The 23,682-nt window shown below is 34.2% G+C and overlaps 1 protein-coding gene across 1 annotated transcript in view; it reads right to left on the bottom strand.

Moving 5' to 3' along the window:
- The window catches only part of THEMIS (thymocyte selection associated), a 172,117-nt gene that overhangs the window by 102,957 nt on the left and 45,478 nt on the right, over positions 1-23,682 (bottom strand). The window contains exon 3 of the mRNA XM_036872049.1: positions 10,838-11,296. Coding sequence (XP_036727944.1) covers positions 10,838-11,296 — 459 coding nt within the window. The remainder of the gene's footprint in view (positions 1-10,837; positions 11,297-23,682) is intronic.

Genomic DNA, 23,682 nt, shown 5'->3' with positions numbered 1-23,682 from the left:
AATCCTAAAGATGCCACCAGAAAACTACTAGAGCTAATCAATGAATTTGGTAAAGTTGCAGGATACAAAATTAATGCACAGAAATCTCTTGCATTCCTATATACTAATGATGAAAAATCTGAAAGAGAAATTAAGGAAACACTCCCATTTACCATTGCAACAAAAAGAATAAAATACCTAGGAATAAACCTACCTAAGGAGGTAAAAGACTTGTACTCAGAAAACTATAAGACACTGATGAAAGAAATTAAAGATGATACAAACAGATGGAGAGATATATTATGTTCTTGGATTGGAAGAATCAACATTGTGAAAATGACTATACTACCCAAAGCAATCTACAGATTCAATGCAATCCCTATCAAATTACCAATGGCATATTTTACGTAACTAGAACAAAAAATCTTAAAATTTGTATGGAGACACAAAAGACCCCGAATAGCCAAAGCAGTCTTGAGGGAAAAAAACGGAGCTGGAGGAATCAGACTCCCTGACTTCACACTATACTACAAAGCTACAGTAATCAAGACAATATGGTACTGGCACAAAAACAGAAACATAGATCAATGGAACAAGATAGAAAGCCCAGAGATAAACCCACGCACCTATGGTCAACTAATCTATGACAAAGGAGGCAAAGATATACAATGGAGAAAAGACAGTCTCTTCAATAAATGGTCCTGGGAAAACTGGACAGCTACATGTAAAAGAATGAAATTAGAACACTCCCTAACACCATACACAAAAATAAACTCAAAATGGATTAGAGACCTAAATGTAAGACTGGACACTATAAAACTCTTAGAGGAAAACATAGGAAGAACACTCTTTGACATAAATCACAGCAAGATCTTTTTTGATCCACCTCCTAGAGTAATGGAAATAAAAACAAAAATAAACAAATGGGACCTAATGAAACTTCAAAGGTTTTGCACAGCAAAGGAAACCATAAACAAGATGAAAAGACAACCCTCAGAACGGGAGAAAATATTTGCAAACGAATCAACGGACAAAGGATTAATCTCCAAAATATATAAATAGCTCATGCAGCTCAATATTAAAAAAAAAAAACCCAATCCAAAAATGTGCAGAAGACCTAAATAGACATTTCTCCAAAGACATACAGATGGCCAAGAAGCACATGAAAAGCTGCTCAACATCACTAATTATTAGAGAAATGCAAATCAAAACTACAATGAGGTATCACCTCACACCAGTTCGAATGGGCATCATCAGAAAATCTACAAACAACAAATGCTGGAGAGGGTGTGGAGAAAAGGGAACCATCTTGCACTGTTGGTGGGAATGTAAACTGATACAGCCACTATGGAGAACAGTATGGAGGTTCCTTAAAAAACTAAAAATAGAATTACTATATGATCCAGCAATCCCACTACTGGGCATATACCCTGAGAAATCCATCATTCAAAAAGACACATGCACCCCAATGTTCATTGCAGCACTCTTTACAATAGCCAGGTCATGGAAGCAACCTAAATGCCCATCGACAGATGAATGGATGAAGAAGATGTGGTACATATATACAATGGAATATTACTCAGCCATAAAAAGGAATGAAATTGGGTCATTTGTTGAGATGTGGATGGATCTAGAGACTGTCATACAGAGTGAAGTAAGTCAGAAAGAGAAAAACAAATATCGTATATTAACGCATATATGTGGAACCTAGAAAAATGGTACAGATGAACCGGTCTGCAGGGCAGAAATTGAGAAACAGATGTAGAGAACAAACGAATGGACCCTAAGGGGGAAAAGCGGCAGGGGGGTGGGGGTGGGGGTGTGATGAATTGGGCGATTGTGGTTGACATGTATACACTGATGTGTATAAAACTGATGACTAATAAGGACCTGCTGTATAAAAAAATAAATAAAATAAATTTTTCAAAAATTAAAAAAGAAAGTTACCTAGAATTTGGAAATGACATACTTAAGTTTTCAAACTGAAATAGGCTTAACTAATTTTTATGACAAATTTCATTATATCTGTGTCCAAAAGAAAGATAAATCAACATTTTTTGTTTTGGTTTTCTTATAAACAAGAAGTTACATGCTCTTATAAAAATATTTTTTAAAAATAAGAGGGGAGATAAAACATTACAATCTTTATCAGCTTTAGACTACCACTGCTTACATTTTGGTATATCCAGTGTGTGTGTGTGTGTGTGCGTGTGTGTGTGTGTGTGTGTATCATACATTTTTAAACAAGCATTTTTATCTTATAAGTAACCCTCCCTCCCACCACCAGAAATGAAAATGGTTATAGAAAATGAGCTAAATTAGAAAATTTCCCAAAAAAGTTATCTTGACTTCAAACTGATAAAGAGATAAGAAGACAGCAACTCAGAGCATGAGAGACATTCCTGATGGTCTTTATTACAAGTTTTTCAGTTTCAAACTAATCTAAAGTAAAAACAATATATACTCATGCAACCTTAGTTTACACTTCCCAAATTTTCTTCCTGGGTAAACATGAATTGTTCTGGCTTGGGTACGTTTTCTGGTTTTCCAAAGGGAGCTCTTGTGAAAAAAATTTCCATTCCATCTTCTCTAAAAAGGTAGCATTAGTTTCTTCTCTCTGCTTCTGAGTCATTTCATTAAACATTGTCTTTCTGCCTATTCTTTCAGGGAAAGTCCCTGTACAGTTAGGGCTAACGTTAATCATAATGTGATGCTTTTCTGCATTTCCCACTGCAACAACTCTTTTAGCCAAGTGTGAATTTGGGGGACCCCACTAAAAATTATCTTTAAAGAGAAAATAAAGGTATACATTTAAGCTTGGTTAATGTTAGGCAATGCATGTTTCCTTGAACAGCTAATACTCAATTCTGGAATACTCTTTGTCTCAACTCAGCATTCAAGGACCTATACTTTGCAATTAGGCCTGAATTAGCAGTACATGGTAGGAAATCTACTGAGACAATCTTATTCAAGTCTTGAAGCAAGACGGTTGTTTCTACATATTTTTTTCTTAACAAATTTTGTAAATTCTAGCCTGCAGTTTTTCTCAATTTCTAGTTTCTCCTATATTATTATTATTATTAAACAATTCATGTATTTTTTGCAAATTTTCACTTTCTAAGTTTGATTTTTTAATTTACTTTCCAAGACTATAGTTATTTTTCTCTAAAGTGCTTTCATAAATTTTGTCTCCAGCTCTCATTTACTCTGTGAATTGTTTTGTTTACATTTTTGCATCACATCATACTCTTCATTATACAATGATTATTCGATGTACTAATAATTTCTGAACTTGCCTCATTCTAGACTTTTAAATTAAAATTTGCTTTGTAGTTCATCTATTTGGTCTCAATTTTCTTTACAAATATTCTGTGAATTAATTTTTTTCCATTTATTCAGTTTCATTTCAACTTAAGAGAAGCTATACAGTGAATTTCCATTTTGTTGGGTGGTCCTCCTCTGGTTCTACTTCTGTTTGTATTTATAAACAGATAAAGTTCCTTTTGGATCACTCTCCAACATTTGTAGCAGAAAAAAAATCATCAGGACTTTCCTTGAGCAATCTTGCATTTGATATGGCTTTATTTGTAACACTACTCTGTCTTTTACATTTTCATTCAGTTTATAAAAGCTAAGAAAAGTGAAGAGCCATTTTCTTATACTAAATGATACAATTAACATGTTTTCTTCATTGATATGTCAACTTGACTGGCCTGTTGCAGCCAGCTATTTAATCAAACACTGATCTAGGTGTTGCTGTGACGGTATTTTGTAGACGTGGTTACCATCCAAATAACTTGACTTTAAGTAAGAGATGTTACCCTCAATATGTGGATAAGCCTCATCCAATCAGCTGAAGGTCTAAAGAGCAAAAACAGAAGTTTCCCAGAGAAGAAGAAATTCTGCCTCAAGACTGCAGCATAAACTTCTGCCTGAGTTTCCAGCTTGTCAGCCTGTCCTATAGATGTAGAACTTATTAGCCCCCATAATTACATTAGCCAAGGCCTTAAAATTAATTAAATAACTAATTCATATATAATCATGTATAGATAATACAATACAATTATATATAATATATAATATCAATTTATATAATATTATATACTTTTTCTCTGGAGAACCCTGAATGATCAAACGTTAATTATTGGTAGTTTAAGAATAAATAAATAAATAAATATATATATATGTATATACATAATATATACACACATATATAGTAAAAACTGTACTTTGCTTGCTGTTTGATGTTTTTATTAGCAGTAAGATTTCTGCCTAAAGGAAGAAAATGAAATGGAAGCTGGCTAGAGCATCCACGGGTTCTAAAGATCATGTTATGTCACAGTACTTTCATGGAAACATTAGGAAAAACATCACTAATAAAAATTGAACCTGTTATATAAGTATAAGTGATATCAACTTTGGTGCCATAAAGTGAATATTCATTCTCCTTAGCTATTAAGTTCATAAATATGTCATTGTAACAAATCAAATCTGGATATGGTGGGTGAGAAAACCTTCTTGATACCTAAATAGGAACTTTGTACTGTACAACATATATAGACAGAAGCAATTATTTTAGTTGCTTCATTCATTCATTCATGTATTTAATTTATTGAATAATGAACATTTACTTTATCTCAAGCATTGAGAAGATAAAAAGAAATACATAAGAAATTGACTCAGATACTTCCATAAATTACTAAAAATTATGTTGTGTTAAAAAGATTAAGTTTATAAATTACACTTATCACTTAGTAATATTAGCAACCAGTCCTTTCAGGGTTATACTAGGTCCAGGAAAAACTCTGACCTAGGACCAATTTCAGTAAGTAGTGAGGTTTATGGGTGAAATATGTTGCTTTTCAACTCTTTCTTCCCTTAAATTTGCCATAGGGTAAAAAGGAGAAAAAGAAAGAAAAAAGAAAGAGTTTCAATGAATCTAAAAGATGTCTGCAATCCTTAAACTAGATAAAGATTGAACTCAGATGGAAGAATGGTCAACGATTCGGTAGAAGAGAAAAAGGAAAGCCTATGTGCCTAAGGAGTTCGAGTCCAGTGAAAAGTCAGCCTTTTTTGCCCCACACAACTCCCAAAAGGTTTTTGAATTGGAGGCATAAAGACCCTCTGAAGGTAGAGGACAAAACAAGGGGATTATGTGAATGTTTGAAGCGTGGTTAAACCAGGTCTTCAGCTTTAATTTGGGGAAGACAGGTGACAACCCCTCCCACCTCTCTCTCTGCAGGAAAGAGTACAGGGTCGTAGAATCTGGAAAGTAGGCATAGGTGAGCAGGGGAGAAGCATGGAACTGAAAGCAAAGAAGGGAAGTCTAAATCTATGGGGGAACAGTGAAAGCCTCAGCAACTTCCCCACTCAGTTACAACAGTTTCATAACCCCCAGGAGGTATCAAGAAGATTCTTTTCAGATGAAATTGAACAAGTCCTGGAGGAAAGACTCACAGGATCTGAATTTGGGGAATTCTCCAGTGAAAAAGCCAACAAAATGAAACCTAAAATTCATAAAACAAAGAGCTCGTATATCAATAGTGCCTCACTTGTAAATTAAATTAAAAATGTGTCTAACATGTAAATATGAACAAGTGGGAAATAATCACCAAGAATTTGAGGAAAACATTTAACAAGAATGACAGACTAAAACTTTAAAAAAGGCCAAAAGAGGCAGATAAAGTGCAAGGAACAGTAGAAAACTTTAAGAAATAGTAGTATATTCTCAGAGAGATAAGATACTGAGTCCTTAAAACAAGAACGTGTTAACAGTTAAAAAATGATATAAGAAATAACTCTTAGAAATTAAAAATATGATAGCTGAAATTAAAAATTCATTAAAACAGTTGGAAATGTAGTTAAGAAATTTTCCCTGAAGGTAAACCAAAAACAAAGAGACATAAAATAAAGAAAATAGTTCTACATTAGTATGGGAGCTTCAACATGAGATTAGAAGTTACAGAAGGAGAGAAGAGAAAAAACAGTTGAAAGGCAATTATCAAAGAATTTATCCTAGAAATGAGGGACCTGAATTTCCAACCTGAAAACTTTCCTCACAATGAAAGAACAGACCTACCACAAAGCACATGACTGTGAAACTTCTGAATACCATGGATAATCTCTCAAAGGAAATATTGGAAACAATAAGTTATTTGAGTCCAGAAATTGCTAGTAAACACAGAAGCAAGTCAAAGAGTAACCACCAGGATGGTGTTAAATCGAAGTCCCAGGACAACACTGTAATGGACTAAATGTTTGTGTCCCCTAATATTCATATGTTGAAACTCAACTTCATAATGTGAGGGGGTCAGGAGGTGGCATCTTTGGGAGGTGATTAGAATTAGATGAGGTCATGAGGATGGAGCCCTCATCAATGAGATCAGAGCCCTTATACAAGGCACCAGAGGCTTTGCTTCCCCTCTCTGCTCTCTGTGTAAGGATACTGTAAGGATAAGGATACTGTAAGTCTGCAATCTGCAACCTGGAAGAGTTTCCTCACCAGAATTCCACAGTGCTGGCACCCTAATCTCAGACTTCCAGCCTCTAGAACTGTAAGAAATAAATTTCTGTTGCTTATAAGCCACCCAGTTTATGGTATTTTTATAATAGTATCCCAAGCTAAGACAAGCACCTATGTATTAGTTCTAGAGAGCCACAAATACAGACTGGAGCATGAGGTTGGAGGGTTCCAGGAGGAATACTTCAGGATAAAAAAAATAACAGAAGAGGTAGATCTCCTGACAGTTTGGGCTCTGGAAAATTGCGTTGAATGGCTTTTTTTGTTTTCTTTTACAAAGATGTTGGAAAATACTTCAAGACTTAGGAGAGGATTGAAGAAAACTAAGAAATGAAATAGTAAGGTCATTATTACAGAAAAATAAAGTTATACAGAAATGGAATTATGGTCATTATCTACCACTTGATTCAGCAATGAACTGTCACAATAATGAAACTGCAAATGCTTAACCATAACTTATCATATACTGAGAGAATGGGGAAAGGGAAGAGGAAGTAGGAATATAAGACCTATAATTAAATCTTCATCACCACACATGGAAGTCAGTAGTTACTGTCTAAAACTGATCACTTGAAAAATAGCAATATCCGTATATTATTGGAAATGCGAATGGAAATACAAGAAAGCAGGAGCAAAATATTTAAAGGAGTTACCTCAGAGTAGCAGAATGTGGGGGAAATTTGGGAATGGTCAAGGGCACAAGGTTTGTTGGTAACTTTGTCTTTTTACTACTATTTGACACTTTTGACTTTGATAAAAATGGAAATTATTTTTGAAAATACATGAGAGAAAGACAAAGTCTCAGAATACTAAAAGATCAATGTACTTTTTTCTTCTACTCATTTGTCACCTATTATACAATATTCAGATACTGCCTTTCTGATATCACCATTCTGCTCGTGTGATTTCAGCCCTCTGTTTATAAATGAATTACGTCATATACTTGAGCAGAAACTTTTTCCCAAATTTGAATGGCACTAAGTTTTTCTCCTAAAGCAAAATGCAACTTTCCAACTCTTAAAATTTCCACTAGTAAAGAACTACTTATCAATCAATACACCAAAACGTAACTCCATTAAAAAGTTTTAAAATCAAGATTTTTTTGAAGCCGCTTTAAACGGCTGGCTCCATTTTTCATTTGCAAATATTATGCATTCCATTTGTTACACTAATATGAATTTTATCTTCCTGTTAAAGGCACAAAGAGATTTTGCTATGACTTATATGAAACCAGTAGTTAGAGGTCTTGGATGGTTATTTATACCTCTTTTCCAAAGAGATTTAGTTTTTAAAAAATCACTAAGTGTAGGGTAAGAGTTAGAGGGGGTTGGCCTGTGACCAAGAGTTTCCAGGAACAAATATTCCATTTAAACACTTTGTGCTACATTTCTTTTTTATAAAGCCTAAATTTTCCCGTTAGTAACATTAAAAACTAGTACTAGGAGTAGAATATCTTATATTTCCTCTCTTCTCTATTTACTTGCTATGTACTCTTTTCTACAAATCAATATTTCATAGCTTCCTATAGTTCTCAGTCTTTTCCATCTTGCTTTCCCCCCTAAGGTTTCTCTAAAATCTCCAACCCCTGACAGACCTATTCTTTTTCTTGTCACTTTAGAAAAGAAGGACTCAAGTCAAGAGGAGTTTGAACTGTGCCTGACACTCAAAGTCACTGGAAAACAACTTAGCAGGCAACATGCCCTTGACTTCAAGGCAAGTATGAATCCTCAATATAAGAAAGAATCATGTAAAACAAGACCACAATTGATCAAAAAACAGTTTACATTTTATACTTAGAAGAAAAATGCCTATAACAACAATAATTTTTTAAATTTGACTTTTTGTGTTGGACACCCATCCTCTATTTTCAGGAAATATTCTGTAGTCAGTATACATGCAAAGCAGTCTCATACAGTATCTGTCCTGAAATTGCTATACAATGAGAACTAATGTTTAAAATAATCCCTAAGAAATTAAAGGTCCAAAATAATTAAAATCGAAATTCAATTTTAATATCATTAAAGAATGGAAATTGGACTAAAACATTTGGGGAAGGATTTTACTTCATCTAAAGGCTTTCTTCTGGGACCTTAGCTAGCATGAAACCATATTTAAGTCCATCTAAAAACTTCTGTTAATATCCCCTGCTCTTCTGTCAATGTTTATATGTAATAAACTGCACCACCATTCAACCAGCAGATCAAGCCAGAAGCCTGGGAATCAGGTTAACTTCTTTCCCCTTCCAATAGACTTTCAGATCTGGCTAGCTGTACTTCTGAAATACCCATTAAGAAGAGCTGTCCCTCTTATATCACTATTGTATTAACCCCCCAGTACTCTGCCACAGAACCAGCGGCCTCACTACACTTCTCCCACCTTGTTTCTCCAGCTGAAAAACCATTATTAATTTGCTCTTTGGACAAATGTTAACCCCTTAACATATATTTCAAGATCCTCCATGACTGATTCCACTACCCCATTGCATGTTTCGATATCTGTCTCAGCCTGCCTTCTCTCTTTTCTCACACCAGGTGCACTGGAACCACAGTCTCTTGCTTACCTGCTTTCCTTCAAACTGCGTCTGCTTCCTCCAATGTTGTCCCCTCTCTCTCAGCCTGCCCATCTCCTATTCACCCTTCAGATCTTAGTTTAAATGTCATTTCCTCAGTGAAGGCCTTCGTGATCCTTAACCTAAATTCATTAAATTCTGTAACCATCTTGTTCATGTGCTTAGGTTCTGGGTTCGCCTTCATTTGCATCTGCATGATAGGAGATGCCAATGGTTTTAGAAAAATAACAAAATTTAAAATGAGAAAATGCTATCCATTATTTATGAAAACTAAGGAAAACTCAGTTACCAATTTTGATTGTACGTTTTGGGAAAGCTGACAAAACACTAATGTGAGGTCTAAAGTTTGCTGCGACTTCAATATTTTGTCAACTGAAAAAAATAATCATGCTGTAGTACATGATTTTTGTAGTACAAAAAAAAATCACTACTTGAGTGGAATTCCTTACCTACACCTTTTGCTCAAATGAATTAATTGATTTCTGGTTAAACAGATGTATGTAACAAAATTTAACACAGCTCTAAAACCTACTCAAAAGGCACATCAAGTTTTTCACAATTGCATGTGACTAACAATATTAATGGGAGCAGAGATAAATAGAATTTGAGATATCCAAGGGGTACTCTTTGACCAAACATTTTTACATATTGCTTTTTTTCTCGGGTGTGTTACATATAGTATCTTAATAGAACCTTATTTCATTCTCAAAACAACTCCAAGACATAGACAAAAGGGATATCATCATCCCCTTTGTATAGACGCAGTTTAGATGGCTCACCCAAAGCCACCACCTGTTAAGTTATTGACCAGAGTTAGAATCCAGGACTTTTGACTGCAAATACAGAACTCTTCGTTCCATACTTGTCATGCTTATGTGCCATAATTTTAAAAAGTCAAGGTGTTAATTTCTTTAGGATTACAATGCTCTCTCCAGCTATTCCTATTTTAAAATGCAAAAATCTTATGAAGATTACATACTAAAATACACTTATGTGGGAAGAGGGAAAGGGGGAGGATCAGGATGGGGTATGGGATTAAGATATACAAAGTACCCTGTATAAGATAGATAAGCAACAAGGATATATTGTACAGCACAGGGAAATATAGCCATTATTTTGTAATAATTCTAAAGGGAGTATAATGTATAAAAATATTGAATCACTATGCTGTACACCTGAAACAAATATAATATTGTAAAACAACTATATTTCAATAGAATCCTTTTAAACCCACACTTATGTGTGAATTAATTTGTCATATCATTTTCCTTAAGTCAGAAGGACTCCAAACTCATAGGAAGATTTATGACCAATGAGGGATGGTTGAAATAAAAAAAGAAAAAAAGGCTCTCACAAAAGTAGGAGTAAGGGACACATAAAGAAACTTTATACTCTTACCTCTTTTTTGACCACCTCCATACAAGAAAGCTTCTTTCTAGCCAATTAATTCTCTATTCTAAAAAGTAGCTCTTTTCTGATCCTGTTTAACTGGCAGTGATAAAAATAAATATTTTAATCTGTCTGTACCTGACAATTACAGCATTTTACATTTGGATAGCACCACACAATTTAAAATATTTGCTTACATAAATTACTGAATTTGAGTCTTGCAACAAATACATGATTTGCTTATTTATAGATGAGAATCTAACTCTCAGTGGGCTTAATGGACAAGTCAGGGACAGAGTTCCATTCTTTAGACTAAAGCTTTTCTCTTTCCCAAACCCCACAATCATGTTCATAAAGCATCATTCTCAGGGGATACTTACATTTCATCACACCTTGAATTTCATAAACAGGCTTGAGAATCACAGCACCATAAAAGCCTTTAGGGAATGGATTTGTTAAGTCCCACTTATTTGAAAAGTCTGTAAGTTTCACAGTTCGTGTTCTGTTCTTGGGGATCTTCCATTGGACAATTTCCTTTAGGGTGTAGATATGTTCATCATCACACTCATAGAACTCTCCTTCTTGTGACAAAGGCAAAGTAAATGAGTGATTTTGATGATTCCTTAGCACACCACAGTTCACCATTATTTCTCCATTGATCTCTTCGACTGAGTTGAGCATGATTTGCTCACCATGCTTTATGATGAGATTCTCTAGTTTTATATCCTTCTGATGATAGAAGCAAGGATGTCCCAGTCTACTTGGTCCAATATGGATGGTTCTTGTAATTTCTTCCATAGTGAGGTATGGAGTTTTATCAGCCACAATCTTAAAAAGACCTGAGAACAGAATTCTGTGAATTAGAAAGTTCTCATAAGAAAATCACAGCGAGAGAGTTATAAAACAAGTAAAACGTAGCATTTAAAAGTAATGTACCTTTTTCAAGATTAGAGATATTTGTTTTAATCTTGAATTCTTCTAGGTAAAAATTTAATGTATTTTCTGTAGGTTACTGGATTGTCAGATCCAGACAGGCCACATAGATGGAAAGGGGAAAATAGCGTGAAATAGAAAAGGCCCACTTCCTGGAGATGCAATCTGCATGAGATACTGGCTATCTCCCAACCACATGTGTGATCTTGAGCAAGGCATTTAATCTCTCAAGATCGCACTTTTAATTTTTAAAATGAAAGGATTGGATTAGATTAGTATTTCCATATATATTCTCTGGAAACACCAAAATTAAAAGATATTCCAGAAGGAAACTGTTTCATGGTCAAATTAACGATTACACAGTTATTACCTGGAACTAGACCATGGTGATGGTTGTAACGCATTGTGAATGTACGTAATGACACTAAATTGTACACTTTAAAACGGTAAATTTGATGTTATATGCATTTTACCACAATAAAAAGTATCTACATATTTCCAAGTAATTTAAGATTTCTCAGAAACTTCATATGCACTGTGACTCACAAGAGGGGAATATAACATGCAGAATTTCCCAAATTTCTTTCATTCTAAAACTCTTGGGGAAACATACATAAATAAACTACAAAATAGTATGTCACGATATATTAGTGATCCACATAACTCTCCTTGAGAAATGCCAGGTTAGGTAGTTGTTCTGCATTGAATACTCTTGATTATATATCATTCATTCTTCTCATTACTTTTCTAATTTTGCCATAGTTTCACTATTTCAAATTTTTTCCTCTAATACTATTGGGATAGTCACTGATACAATGAATGTTCTTTAAGACACAGCTTTTTATGCTTGCATGTTTAAGTTTCATTCTTCTCTTTGAATTATTTTGCTTTTATTTTATAAGCACATCTGTTTTGTAGCACTTTCAGAAATTTATTTATTGAATAAATTTTAATAAATTCCAGAGAAAATAAGAACAAAGGAAAAATTAGGTAATTGCTTTGTTAACCCCAAAGTAAATTAAGACAATTATTATATAATAGCATACACTAAGAAGGCAGTGTGCAAAGAATCCTACTAGAATGATATAGCTTGTAAAAGTTATTTATTCATTTAGTCAAAAATACAGTCCAATTAAATTTATCTATGTATCAAATTATTATTAACCAGGTTACAATGTCTCTTATGTGTATTTTGGGTTATGGTAGAAAGATTTATGATGTTATTTTTTAGTCGATCTTTGTTCAAACAAAAAAAATACAGGATTTTGGTTACTTTTAAATATAAATGTTCTGAAAAAGTGGGTGATACAATCCTGGCAAAGGCTGAGGAAGGTAGCATGTGCAATCTGTCCTGAAAACCTTTATAAATCAAATAGTGTTCATTCCCTGCATGGTGTGCTTGAAGACAGTAAGGCAAAGAAACATTTACTTTGAAGGAACTTCTTATTTTATTATGTCTTGTATCAGGGAAAATCCAATAAAACAGTACTCTCGAATTCTCCACAGTAACTGAATTTGTGTGTGTATGTGCACGTGCCCGTGTGCAAGTGCATGCACATATTTAATCTCATTTGTTTCCATGTGAAGATTTATTTCTAAGAGTCCACAGTCATCATCAGGGTATAAAAAATTCAGCAGTTTTTGTGAAATAAGTTTAAATAATAGCTACCTAGAATCTCATAAGCGTAAAGAAACATGGTTTCATTTCTATCCTCGCTATATTGATGACATAAGTCACAGAAGAATTAATTCAGCATCTTCTTTCTTGGGGAATTGGGTTCACCTAAGGTAATAACAGACCCAAAATGTTATGAAGTAGAAAAAGCCTGAAACCCTAAGGGCCACTATTATTTCAAGTTAATCACACACTTCAGAGCTGTCTTGTTGGATGTCTCTATTGCAAGAAAAATCTATCTAAGAAATCTGTGTGTTTTCCCTTAGAAGATGATTAAGGACACAGTTTAGCATACTAAGTGGCAGAGTACAGGAAAAATATTTTATTAACTTATTTCTTTATATGTTATTGCAGCCAGTCTAAAGAGTCCCTTCTTACAAACAGCCACTCGATACCATATAAACTAGGGCAAGTATATACAGATATATATGTATGTATATATATATATATATATATATATATATATATATATATATATATATATGTGAATGATGTCATATTGGAACTTTAATTTCAGAATAAACTATAGCACCACAGATATGATCAGCTTTAAATTCAACCAATTTTTTCTCCATCTTTTTCTGAAAGAGTGTAAAAATAGTTTTATACTAGAGAAAATATAATTTATTATTTTTTCAAAACACAAAACAAAACATATTTCAGGAGCTGAGTGATCATTAGAGAGATAATAAAATAAGCCAATATGTAATCCTCACAATGTAAGTTAAAAAGCAGAAAGAAAATAGATTTCTATTTCCAAATTTGATTGTCACCTATTAAAATGGATATTAGTGTTATTTTTACCTAGGAGAAATTGTTCATAAAGAGTATGTTCCTTGAGAAACAAAAATTATAAGGAAATGCAATTAGTTGATCTGTTGAAAAACAGTCAATAAGTAAATTTAGTCTTTAAGATCTTGTCCTTGAATCTCAGGCTTTTGGGGAGTTTGTATTTTTATCCAATTCTTAATGATCTGCAATCATTATTATTAATAGTAAGAGTAACAAATGAAATTTGCTTAAAAAGTTACAAGCTTAAACAAATTTTTTCATATGCATCATTTATATTCTTTCAAGAACAGTAAAACAAATATTATTACTGGGGGATATAAAAACGGTCATGATTTTCATAGTCGTGGCTATAGAATCTCAAGTCAGACCTTTTAAATCCAAGTCTCATAATCTTACCTCCACCCCAGGCCACCTCCCTGTCACACAAATGACTTACAAGGACATTTCCTATGAGAACATGTTTATTCCAGTTCACAAGATATGTATGTGGTCTCACAGGTTGGCCCTCCCTTTGCATTGGTCAGCCTTTCCAGACCCTCCAGTATGAGAAGAGCAAAAATAACTTCCTGGTTCACCGTGCAGAATTTACACTCATCAGATTTTTTTTCTACTTTTTTCTCTATCTCATCAATTCTCACACAAATAGGGACTAATTTAAAAAATAAAAAATTTCCACCTGTGTATCACAATACTATTTATATACATAAGATCATTGTGTAAGATGTTATGTGTGCAAAGAGTTCACAATCTTTTTTCTTTGTCTAATCTCTAGCTTGCTTTCACAGTTCCAACCAAACATATTCCCTCTATCTCTGAGATAAGGAATCTTAGAGTGAACTTTATGTACTAATTCTCATCTTCCTCTCATATCATCAAAATTAGGATTATTAAAATATTAGCAGCTTAGAATGTGCTGGAAATTTACATGTCTGATAGAATTCAATTTTCCAAATTACAATACGAGGTAGCTAGAAATAAAAAACAAACACTTCACAAATAACCACAGGAAAGTTTGAAGAGATACCATAAATTCTCTATCATCACACAGCTCATAAGATACAAGTAGGATTTTGTGCCTCTAAAGCTCAAGGGCTTAATCATAGGGTTACAAATTTAAGCCTTTCATTATTATTGTAAATCGTAAATTGTTTGTCCAGCCTTTCACCCTCCTTTTGGGTGCAGAAATTCTTAGAGCTTTTTAAAACGAGCAACATAAGAAAGTGAACTTCACTGATATTTGACATTGATTGGCACTAGTCTCATCTCCTCATACATCAGATGGCCACGTGCCTGGAGGTACAGGCACGTGGGAGGCCTGGGAACTGCACAAGCTGAAGGGGTTGACAGCTCTGTCCACAAGATCATGTTCTTTGAGTGTGCTGCAGACCACCTGGCCATATGTAAGTGGGTTTCCAGAATACATTATCACAGTTTTTAAATAAAGTAAATCTCACAAAATGGATAAATGGCTTCACACGTTTCTTGCAAAGAAATCATGTATTGAAAATAAAACTAATATAAACACAAGTGAACAAAAAAAAAGGACGAAGTCGACATTTCTACTCTCACTCAATCTCTTCTTTAGCCATATTATGAAATAAAACAATGACACTCTCGTCTAATAAAATATGAAGAGTGGCTGAAACTTCTTTAACAATTTAAAGTTATCAAAATGTGGATTCACATCCACTATCATCATAAAGAAATTTGCCTTTGAGATATAGATTAACAACACATCAAATATGCATGCATATATATGCATAGCTGCCATAATTTTAAATAAATACATATATATTTGAGATACTGCTCAAAAATTTCTAATGGACTGAGCTATGTGAAGGAGAAGATTTAGAGAGAAATCAGACTGTTACATATTTTTGATCATGTGTCTTGTCTCTCTGCCAATAAAGCAAAGTGTGTTTCACTTATTTTTGTGAGTGTATGCCTCTGCCTCTTCAAAATGGCACTTTGTCCTGCAATCAAGTTCCTAAGCATCCTTGTTACTTTATACTTGCCTATATAGGTTTCTCATTCCACATTTTCCTATTATTTTGTTACATTTCCAAGACAATTCTTAGGTCAGCACATCCTACAAAAACTATCTTCTTCAAGACTATCACAAATCTGGTATTTTGACTAGAATCTTAGCTCAAGCACCTCTATTTAATTTCAGATTAAAACGAGATGCATGAAATTCCCTATCAAAGCAAAAAACTCAAAATTCTTGAGCAAAGTAATGAAACATATAATAATAATAATGTCCAAACTGTGAGAAAATTCTCCAGATTTCTGAGATTATTGAAAATCATCAACTAATGAGTGATTCAAACAATCTTGACAGAAGTCTCCAAGAGCAGAAACAAGGAATGTGAGGAAAGTCAAATTCATAAGAAAATTTTGTGTAGTAATTTAATGGAGTATTTAGGAGGAGGAGAAGACATATCTAAGATGGTGACCAAGTTTGTTAAGTGTTTTAGATGCTAAGTGTGGCTGTAGAATTCCTATGTGTGAATGTCTTTACATGTATAATGAAATCAGAATTATCTATAATAGCTATTAACAATTTTTAATAGTTCTTTTACCTGGCAATAAAAAGAATAAATCGTAAAATCTTTTGATTCATTTTTACCTCAATGGTTCAACCACTGCATGAAAAAACCTTAATTTTCCCAGTAAGGCCTTGAAAGGAGTGATATGCAATATCTAATACATTTGAGATATTTAACAAATAATTTACATTAATAATGTTAGACTTTGAAATCAAATGATGTAATTTGATATCAATGCCTAAATCTCTGTTATAATCATGGCTTTACTATTAAAAGTGCCATATATCCTTGTTCATGTTAAAGCTTTCTCTCTCCTAAGCAGTGAGAATGAGTAATAGACTTAGGATGAGGCGAGAAGATGTCAGAAATTCTTCTTCTCATAAACCTTGGCAAGAGCACAGTTCTCTGGACTCTTACAGTTCTCCAGAGCACTGCCCCTTGAGAAGACACATAGAGGTATCAGGACTGGAAAGAACGCCCACAGACATTAGGTCCCCCAAATCTCTCACGAGGCTTTATTAGGAGACCGTCAAAATATCACACATTTACTACTCCTGGCTCTTGCTGACTTTAGGCAATAGAATTTTCAGGCCCAGCAACACACTACTATCCCAACAGGAAAGTGAAGTGGTTAAAAGTATGAATTTTTGATTCAAACAACCTGGGTTTAAGTTTGGTCTCAGTCCTTTCCCCACTGTGTAAACTTGAGAACTTAAACTCTCAGGGTTATAATTTCCTTTTCTGTAAAATGGAGAAAATTGTTTCATCTACCTCATAAAGTCATTGTGATGATTAAATGAGTCAATACATGTAACATGCTTAGATAGCACTTGACACAGAGCAAGCACTGAAAAAGCAAAATACAAGAAATAATAGCTATTCTTTCATATCATTTTCTTTCACTCTGGAATTCTAAGCCATTGTAGGATGGTTATAACATCAGAGAGATGAATACTTACAGGGCCAAAGAGGATCCAGTTTGGATCAAATTAGATGAGACAAAATATGTAGAATCCACAGTTCAGTATCTGACACAGGCTGAGCAAAAAAAGTTACCAGCTACCATTACAGATTTTGCCAGAGTGTTTGATTATGGAAAAGAGCCTCAGGTGACCTCTTTAGGTGGACTGTCTTTGGGGAAATATTTCCAGGTGGCTTTGAGGAATTTGTCTGACTCCAGGCTTTGATAAATTGCTTAGAATTTAACCACCAACATTTTATGTCTATAATAAGCAGATTATAGGGAGATGTAAGCACATTTTAAATGCAAATATTGTGCTGGTTGTAGTTATTCACAAGGTATATATTATACACAGTTGCTGAAGTTCCCTTGAACAAAAGAAGCAGCAAAATGCCAAGGCATTTTTGAAAATGTGTTTTATTCATGGCTCTGAAGGGTAGTTGAAGCCAACTGAGGGAGGAGTGTACCCTCCCTCTATTTTAATGATCTTAATTTTGCTAATGGAATGTTAGTGGAAAGAGTTTGGGAGCCATGTGGTGCTGATTGCGTTGTTCAGTATTGATGTTGCTTGCAAATTAAATGTACCTAAGTAGCCACCTGTTTATGCTTATGATTATATAAAACCCCATATGTTTCCCTCTCTACACATGGGAGGTAAATATTGAAAAAATTATTCTGGTGTGAAGGGTGAAAACAGCAGCAATTCTTCTATAACTGTCAACATACGCTGTGGTGTTTCCTTTAATGTTGTGCTTTGTCTGACATATTTGCTGATTTTTACCGTGCAGTGCTCAAAAAAATCTGTTACCCATGATTATGCAAAACAATTAAAAATCAGTTTACATTAAATTCAAATTAGGAAGAGAGATAATTTTCCAACGTAGCCATAAGTTTTAAATGGATTTCAGAGCTTAAGATTTAAATAGATTTTGATCTGCACAATAAAGAAAACCAAACTTTTTTTTCCTAAATTCGCCAGCATATATAAAGGAACATTTTCTTCCTAAGCGCATCCTTTTGATCCCATATTACTAGGCAACCAAAAAACTAACTCGAATAACATAAATTTGAAAATCCCACCTGAAATTGGCAATAACTCTTCAACTGGCAAGCCCACCATCATTTCCACTGGATTGGCTCTGGGCAACAGTTTGCTGGACCTCATACAGAAGATCTGACTGGGTATTTAGTCAGCAAGAGCTCATGAGCAGTTTTTGAGATAAGTCTTGTTAGAGCATTGGGAGATCCGTCGCAGGTAACGCCTTTGGAACTAGTTCAGACTATTCAGAGATCGGCCCCGACTATAGCTCGCAGGAAAGATCAGAGAGACTGGATTTGCTGTTGTTGATCACTTTAGACACTACAGATAGACAAACTGGAGCTTCATATGGTTAATATCTGATCAAGAGGGATTTAAACGTCAACTGTCTAGCAGCCTAGACGTGACAATCTCTAACTTCCTAATAAAGTATTGCAAAAAGACACAGAATATGTTAGAAAAAGATGAAAATTTACCCTATCATCAAAAACTAAGCATAATAGACCAGCTGCCCCCAAAGGCCAGAAGAACTTATTTTCATAATAAGGAAGATAGAGCTGAAATGAGAACATTAGAGGCCTAACCATGCTGGGTCTCATGAAACAAAGAAACCTCTCTAAAGTTTTTTAAAGATATTTAACAATCACTGAGTACTCTCTACAGCCCAAAGTTTGTAGTAAGCACTTAACAATTACCTCTTTTCATTTATTTAAACTCATGTTGCTAAAAAAAAACAAACCTGAGACAGAGACACTAAAAACCATTAAACTGTATATTTAAAACAGCTGAAGTCTATGCTATGTAAATTATAGCTCAATAAAGCTGTTAATTTAAAAAATGGGAGTGAGGAAGGATGGACAGTTAAGTAATAGCTTGAAAAAAGCAGGTAGATGGGCCCTGTCATTAGTTCCTGGTGGGATGTAAATTGGCAGAATCTTTACTGAATGTGATTTGGCAATATGCATCAAAAGCTTTAAAAACATTTTTACTTTTGAAGTCATAATTTTATGTATATGAAGCTATCATAATAATCAGACATGCAGGCAAAACTTCAGTTAAAAGGCTGTTCATTATAGCATAAATTGCATAAATGACCATGTTTGGAATGGATTTATTAATTATGGTATAAGCATATGATGGACTATTATATAGAAAATAAAAATTATGTTTTGAGGAATATTTAATGACATAGGCAAGTCCTCAGAAATAGGCTTATTTCTCATTATATTAAAACATGTCTGTATGTGTGTAGGTGTACTACTGGAAAACAATAGAAGAAACTAAATATTAATGCTAAATAGCTCTGGTGATGAGATTATAGGGTGCTATGCTCTCACCCCTGCATTTTCTTCCCTTTTCTAATTTTCTACAAGATAGATGTGGCATTGGTAAATTTGGGAAAAATCAATACATTTTATAACTTCAAAAAGTTGTGTTCCTTATGTCCATACAAAAATCTACACATGGACGTTTATAGCAGCTTTATTTATAGTTGCCAAAACTTAGAAGCAACTAAGATGTCGTTCAGTAGGTGAATGTATAAATAAACTGTGGTACACCCAGACAATGGAATATTATTCAGCGCTAAAGAGAAGTGAGCTAGAAAGCCATGAAAAGACATAGGGGAACTGTAAATGCATATTACTAAGGGAAAAAAGCCAATGTGAAAAGACTACATAGTCTATGATTCCAACTGTATGACACTTTGGAAAAGGCAAAAGTACAAAAACAGTAAAAAGATCAGTGCTTGCCAGGGGTTGTGAGGGAGACAGGATGAACAGACCGAACACATAGGATTGTTAGGGCAGTGAAAATACTCTGTATGATGCCATAATGGTGGATACATGTCATTTGTCTAAACCCATAGAACATACAACAAGAGTAAACTACAATGTAAACCATGAACTTGAATGATTATGAGGTGTCAAGGTAAATTCATCAGTTGTAACAAGCGTACCACTCTGGTAGGGGATGTTAATAATGGAGGAGGCTATGCATATGTAGAGGTATATGGGAAATCATGGGAAATCTCTGTACTTTATGCCAATTTTGTTGTGAAAGCCTAAAATTGCTCTAAAAAATAAAGTCTACTGAAAAAAATCTTTTGTTCCAATGACAGAACCTCTAAATCTCTGATATGTAATTATGTATAAATACAGTAACGTGTTTTGCCAATGTCCACTTCAGGAAATGAAGACCTGAGTAGACAATTTGGTTGGACAGTCTGGTTCCCCTCATGAGAGTTCCTCCATGGTGATACTGTTGAGGCAACATCATAAATAGCTTTGAAGGAATTGTGCATAAAAGAGAAGGAGATGGTAAGCGCAAAAAGTGATGAGATAGATTTTTAGAAAATGTGCACAAAATATTAATACTATGAGAACTTATAGAACAGTGCCAGTTGTAGAAAAGCCTATTTTAAAATGATATTTCTGACAGAATTCCGTTCTGATTCTAAAATGTACATGGGTGGGTGAAAAGAACATTTTGACCTAGAACTGCAGTCCATTTGTGTTCCAGATAATATATATTTTAGTTATCAAAAGACCAAAGACTTAGAAAAGAAATCTGATCATGTACTGAAGTGAAGAAAACATAGGCCAAAAAAAAATGGAACTAAAAATTAGTGTAAAAGTCTGAATTTTTTGTGCATTTAGATTACTTCACATTTTCTTGCATCGTATATGCAGAATACCCCTTTTTGTCTAGGGAAATGTTTTGTATAATAAGCATAGATGAATCTATTTTGCTTAAGTGAGCACAGTGGGGAAGAGATGCCTTAAGAGAGGTTGACCGAGAAAACTTGGAAGAATGGTCCATGACTCCTTGAATAGAAAATTGTCCAAAAAGCAGGGAGCCCTATTTAGGGCTTTTCTGAATCATGTGTCATCATAACATCCAGATTGAAAAATAAGAGCAAATTCTGCCCTGTAGCTTACTTCTTTTAACATAAGTCATTTAAAAAACAGAAGACAAAAAGTTATTTACTATAAAGCTATCAAATATATTTTAAATATTTTTACGTAATTTTCCTATCAGGTCCCTTTATAAACTGATATTATAGTCAAAACATAGCTACAATCATAAAATGGCTAAATGTGAAAGACTTAGTCATTTCAACGGTACATGAAATATAATAAATCACCATTGAATGTAATATTACATGTTTTCTATCGATTAAGTACATAGTTTCCCAAATGAAACAATGAGAAAATTCGTTTTGAATTTTAAGTGAATTATTATTCAATATATTTAATGTATGAATGTACATACATTATGTATGTATTAGGTGTTTTGGTATCCATGCATAAAGGAGCAAGTTTCATAAATTTTAATCATTTAACCTTAATCAATTTCGTGAAGAAATAATTATATTATTAATCCAATTTTGTCATTGGTTATTCTTACTACTTTCCTATATTTTTCACATTTATAATTAAAATGATTTTGGAAACAGTCTTACTGCTAAGGGATATAGATATGTTGGGAGATAATCCTCCACAGCATTTCTACATGCCTCAGAAACTGGAGGTAAAATATTTGTTTCCTGACCAGTATGGAAATGATAGGGAGTATCTCCTTCCTGAGAGGCATTCTAGGATACTAAAGTCTCCCTCCTCTCCTCCAAGGAGATTTTCTTACATCCCAAGGTAATAAAGACATGTTTTCTTCAAGGGCAAAGAATGGCAGATTGGCCATCAGCCTCTTATACTTTGGGGATTTCCTAAACTCAGTGTTCCTCCACTGTGCGTTGGGCACCCACCTGGCCTGTTCTATCTCACCCATGGGAGATGGGGCTCAAGGGGAACCACTAAAGCATGATGCTCATGCTGTCTGCTGTACCATGAGGAAGCAACTACTACATTCATATGGGCTTATTGTTTCATTACTGATCTAATTTATGAAGTGTGGCAAGTCGGCCTGGCAGCTGCGAGGCTACTTAGAGACGGCTTGACCTCTTGACAGATGAAATCCATTTTTCCATTTATCTGGTAGAAATTAATTTATGTAGGAAGCACTGCCTAAAGTTTGTCTTTAAAGCATGACTCAAATCCATTAAACATATGAAGGAAATTTTATAGTTAATAAATTTTCTAACATTCATTTAAAAATTCCTATGTCATGTTATTTAGGAGTAGCATTAATTTAGATTTTTTAACATTACAATGCTTACTGCATATAACAGGAAAGTTAGAAAGGATGCCACGTATCCAGGGGATTTGTGGATCCCCGTTATAACACTGATGTTGGTTGACAAAAAGACCATCTCACTCTTTTCTATGATTAAGGAAGAAGTGCTTCAGAGCACAGACTCTGGAACAGTTTAGATCTGTATTGGTGCTCTCCAATACAGTACCACAGTTGGAGCACTGTATTGAGCATTTGAAATTTGGCCTCTTGAAATTTGCATGGCCAAACTTGATATGTTCTGTAAGTGGAAAATACATGCTGGGTTTTAGACTTAACATGAAAAGAATGTAAAATATCTCAATAATTTTTCTATTGATTAGATATTAAAAGGATAATATTTTAGATGCATATTTTTAACTAAAATACATTATTAAAATTAATTCACTTTTTTTTGTTTTTTTATTTTTAAAAATATCTGTGCTAGGTAGCCTCTAAGATGGCTCTAGTGATTCCTGTCCCTGCCGCCTGGTTGTCACACCTTTGTGCAATCCCCTCCCAGATTGCACCAGAATGTGTCTGTCTGATCAAAAGAATATAGCAGAAGTGATGGTATTTCACTTCTGAGATTAGATTATGGAAGACTATGGTTTCCATCTTGCGCTTGCTCTGATCACTCATTCAGGGAAAACCCTACGGAGTGGACCATGTGTCGAAGAAGTGAAGTTCCTGGGATAGCCACATAAATAATGTTGGATGAATACACATTATATTTCTATTGAACAGTGCTAGTGTAGATTTAACATAACCACTTACTTAACTATGTGATCTTGGGCAAGTTACTTGACCTTTCTGTAACTCTGTTTTCTCATATGTAAAATGTGAATTCAATTAGTAACCTATATATACATAAAAGTGTTTAGAACAGTTTTTTTTGTTTTGGTTTTTTAAATTTATTTATTTATTTTTGGCTGTGTTGGGTCTTCGTTTCTGTGCGAGGGCTTTCTCTAGTTGCGGCGAGTGGGGGCCACTCTTCATCACGGTGCGCAGGCCTCTCACTATCGCGGCCTCTTTTGTTGCAGAGCACAAGCTCCAGACGCGCAGGCTCAGTAATTGTGGCTCACGGGCCTAGTTGCTCCGCAGCATGT

Source organism: Balaenoptera musculus, chromosome 12, assembly GCF_009873245.2.
Source record: "Balaenoptera musculus isolate JJ_BM4_2016_0621 chromosome 12, mBalMus1.pri.v3, whole genome shotgun sequence".
Lineage (NCBI taxonomy): Eukaryota > Metazoa > Chordata > Mammalia > Artiodactyla > Balaenopteridae > Balaenoptera > Balaenoptera musculus.
This window is presented reverse-complemented; position numbering and strand designations above follow the sequence as displayed.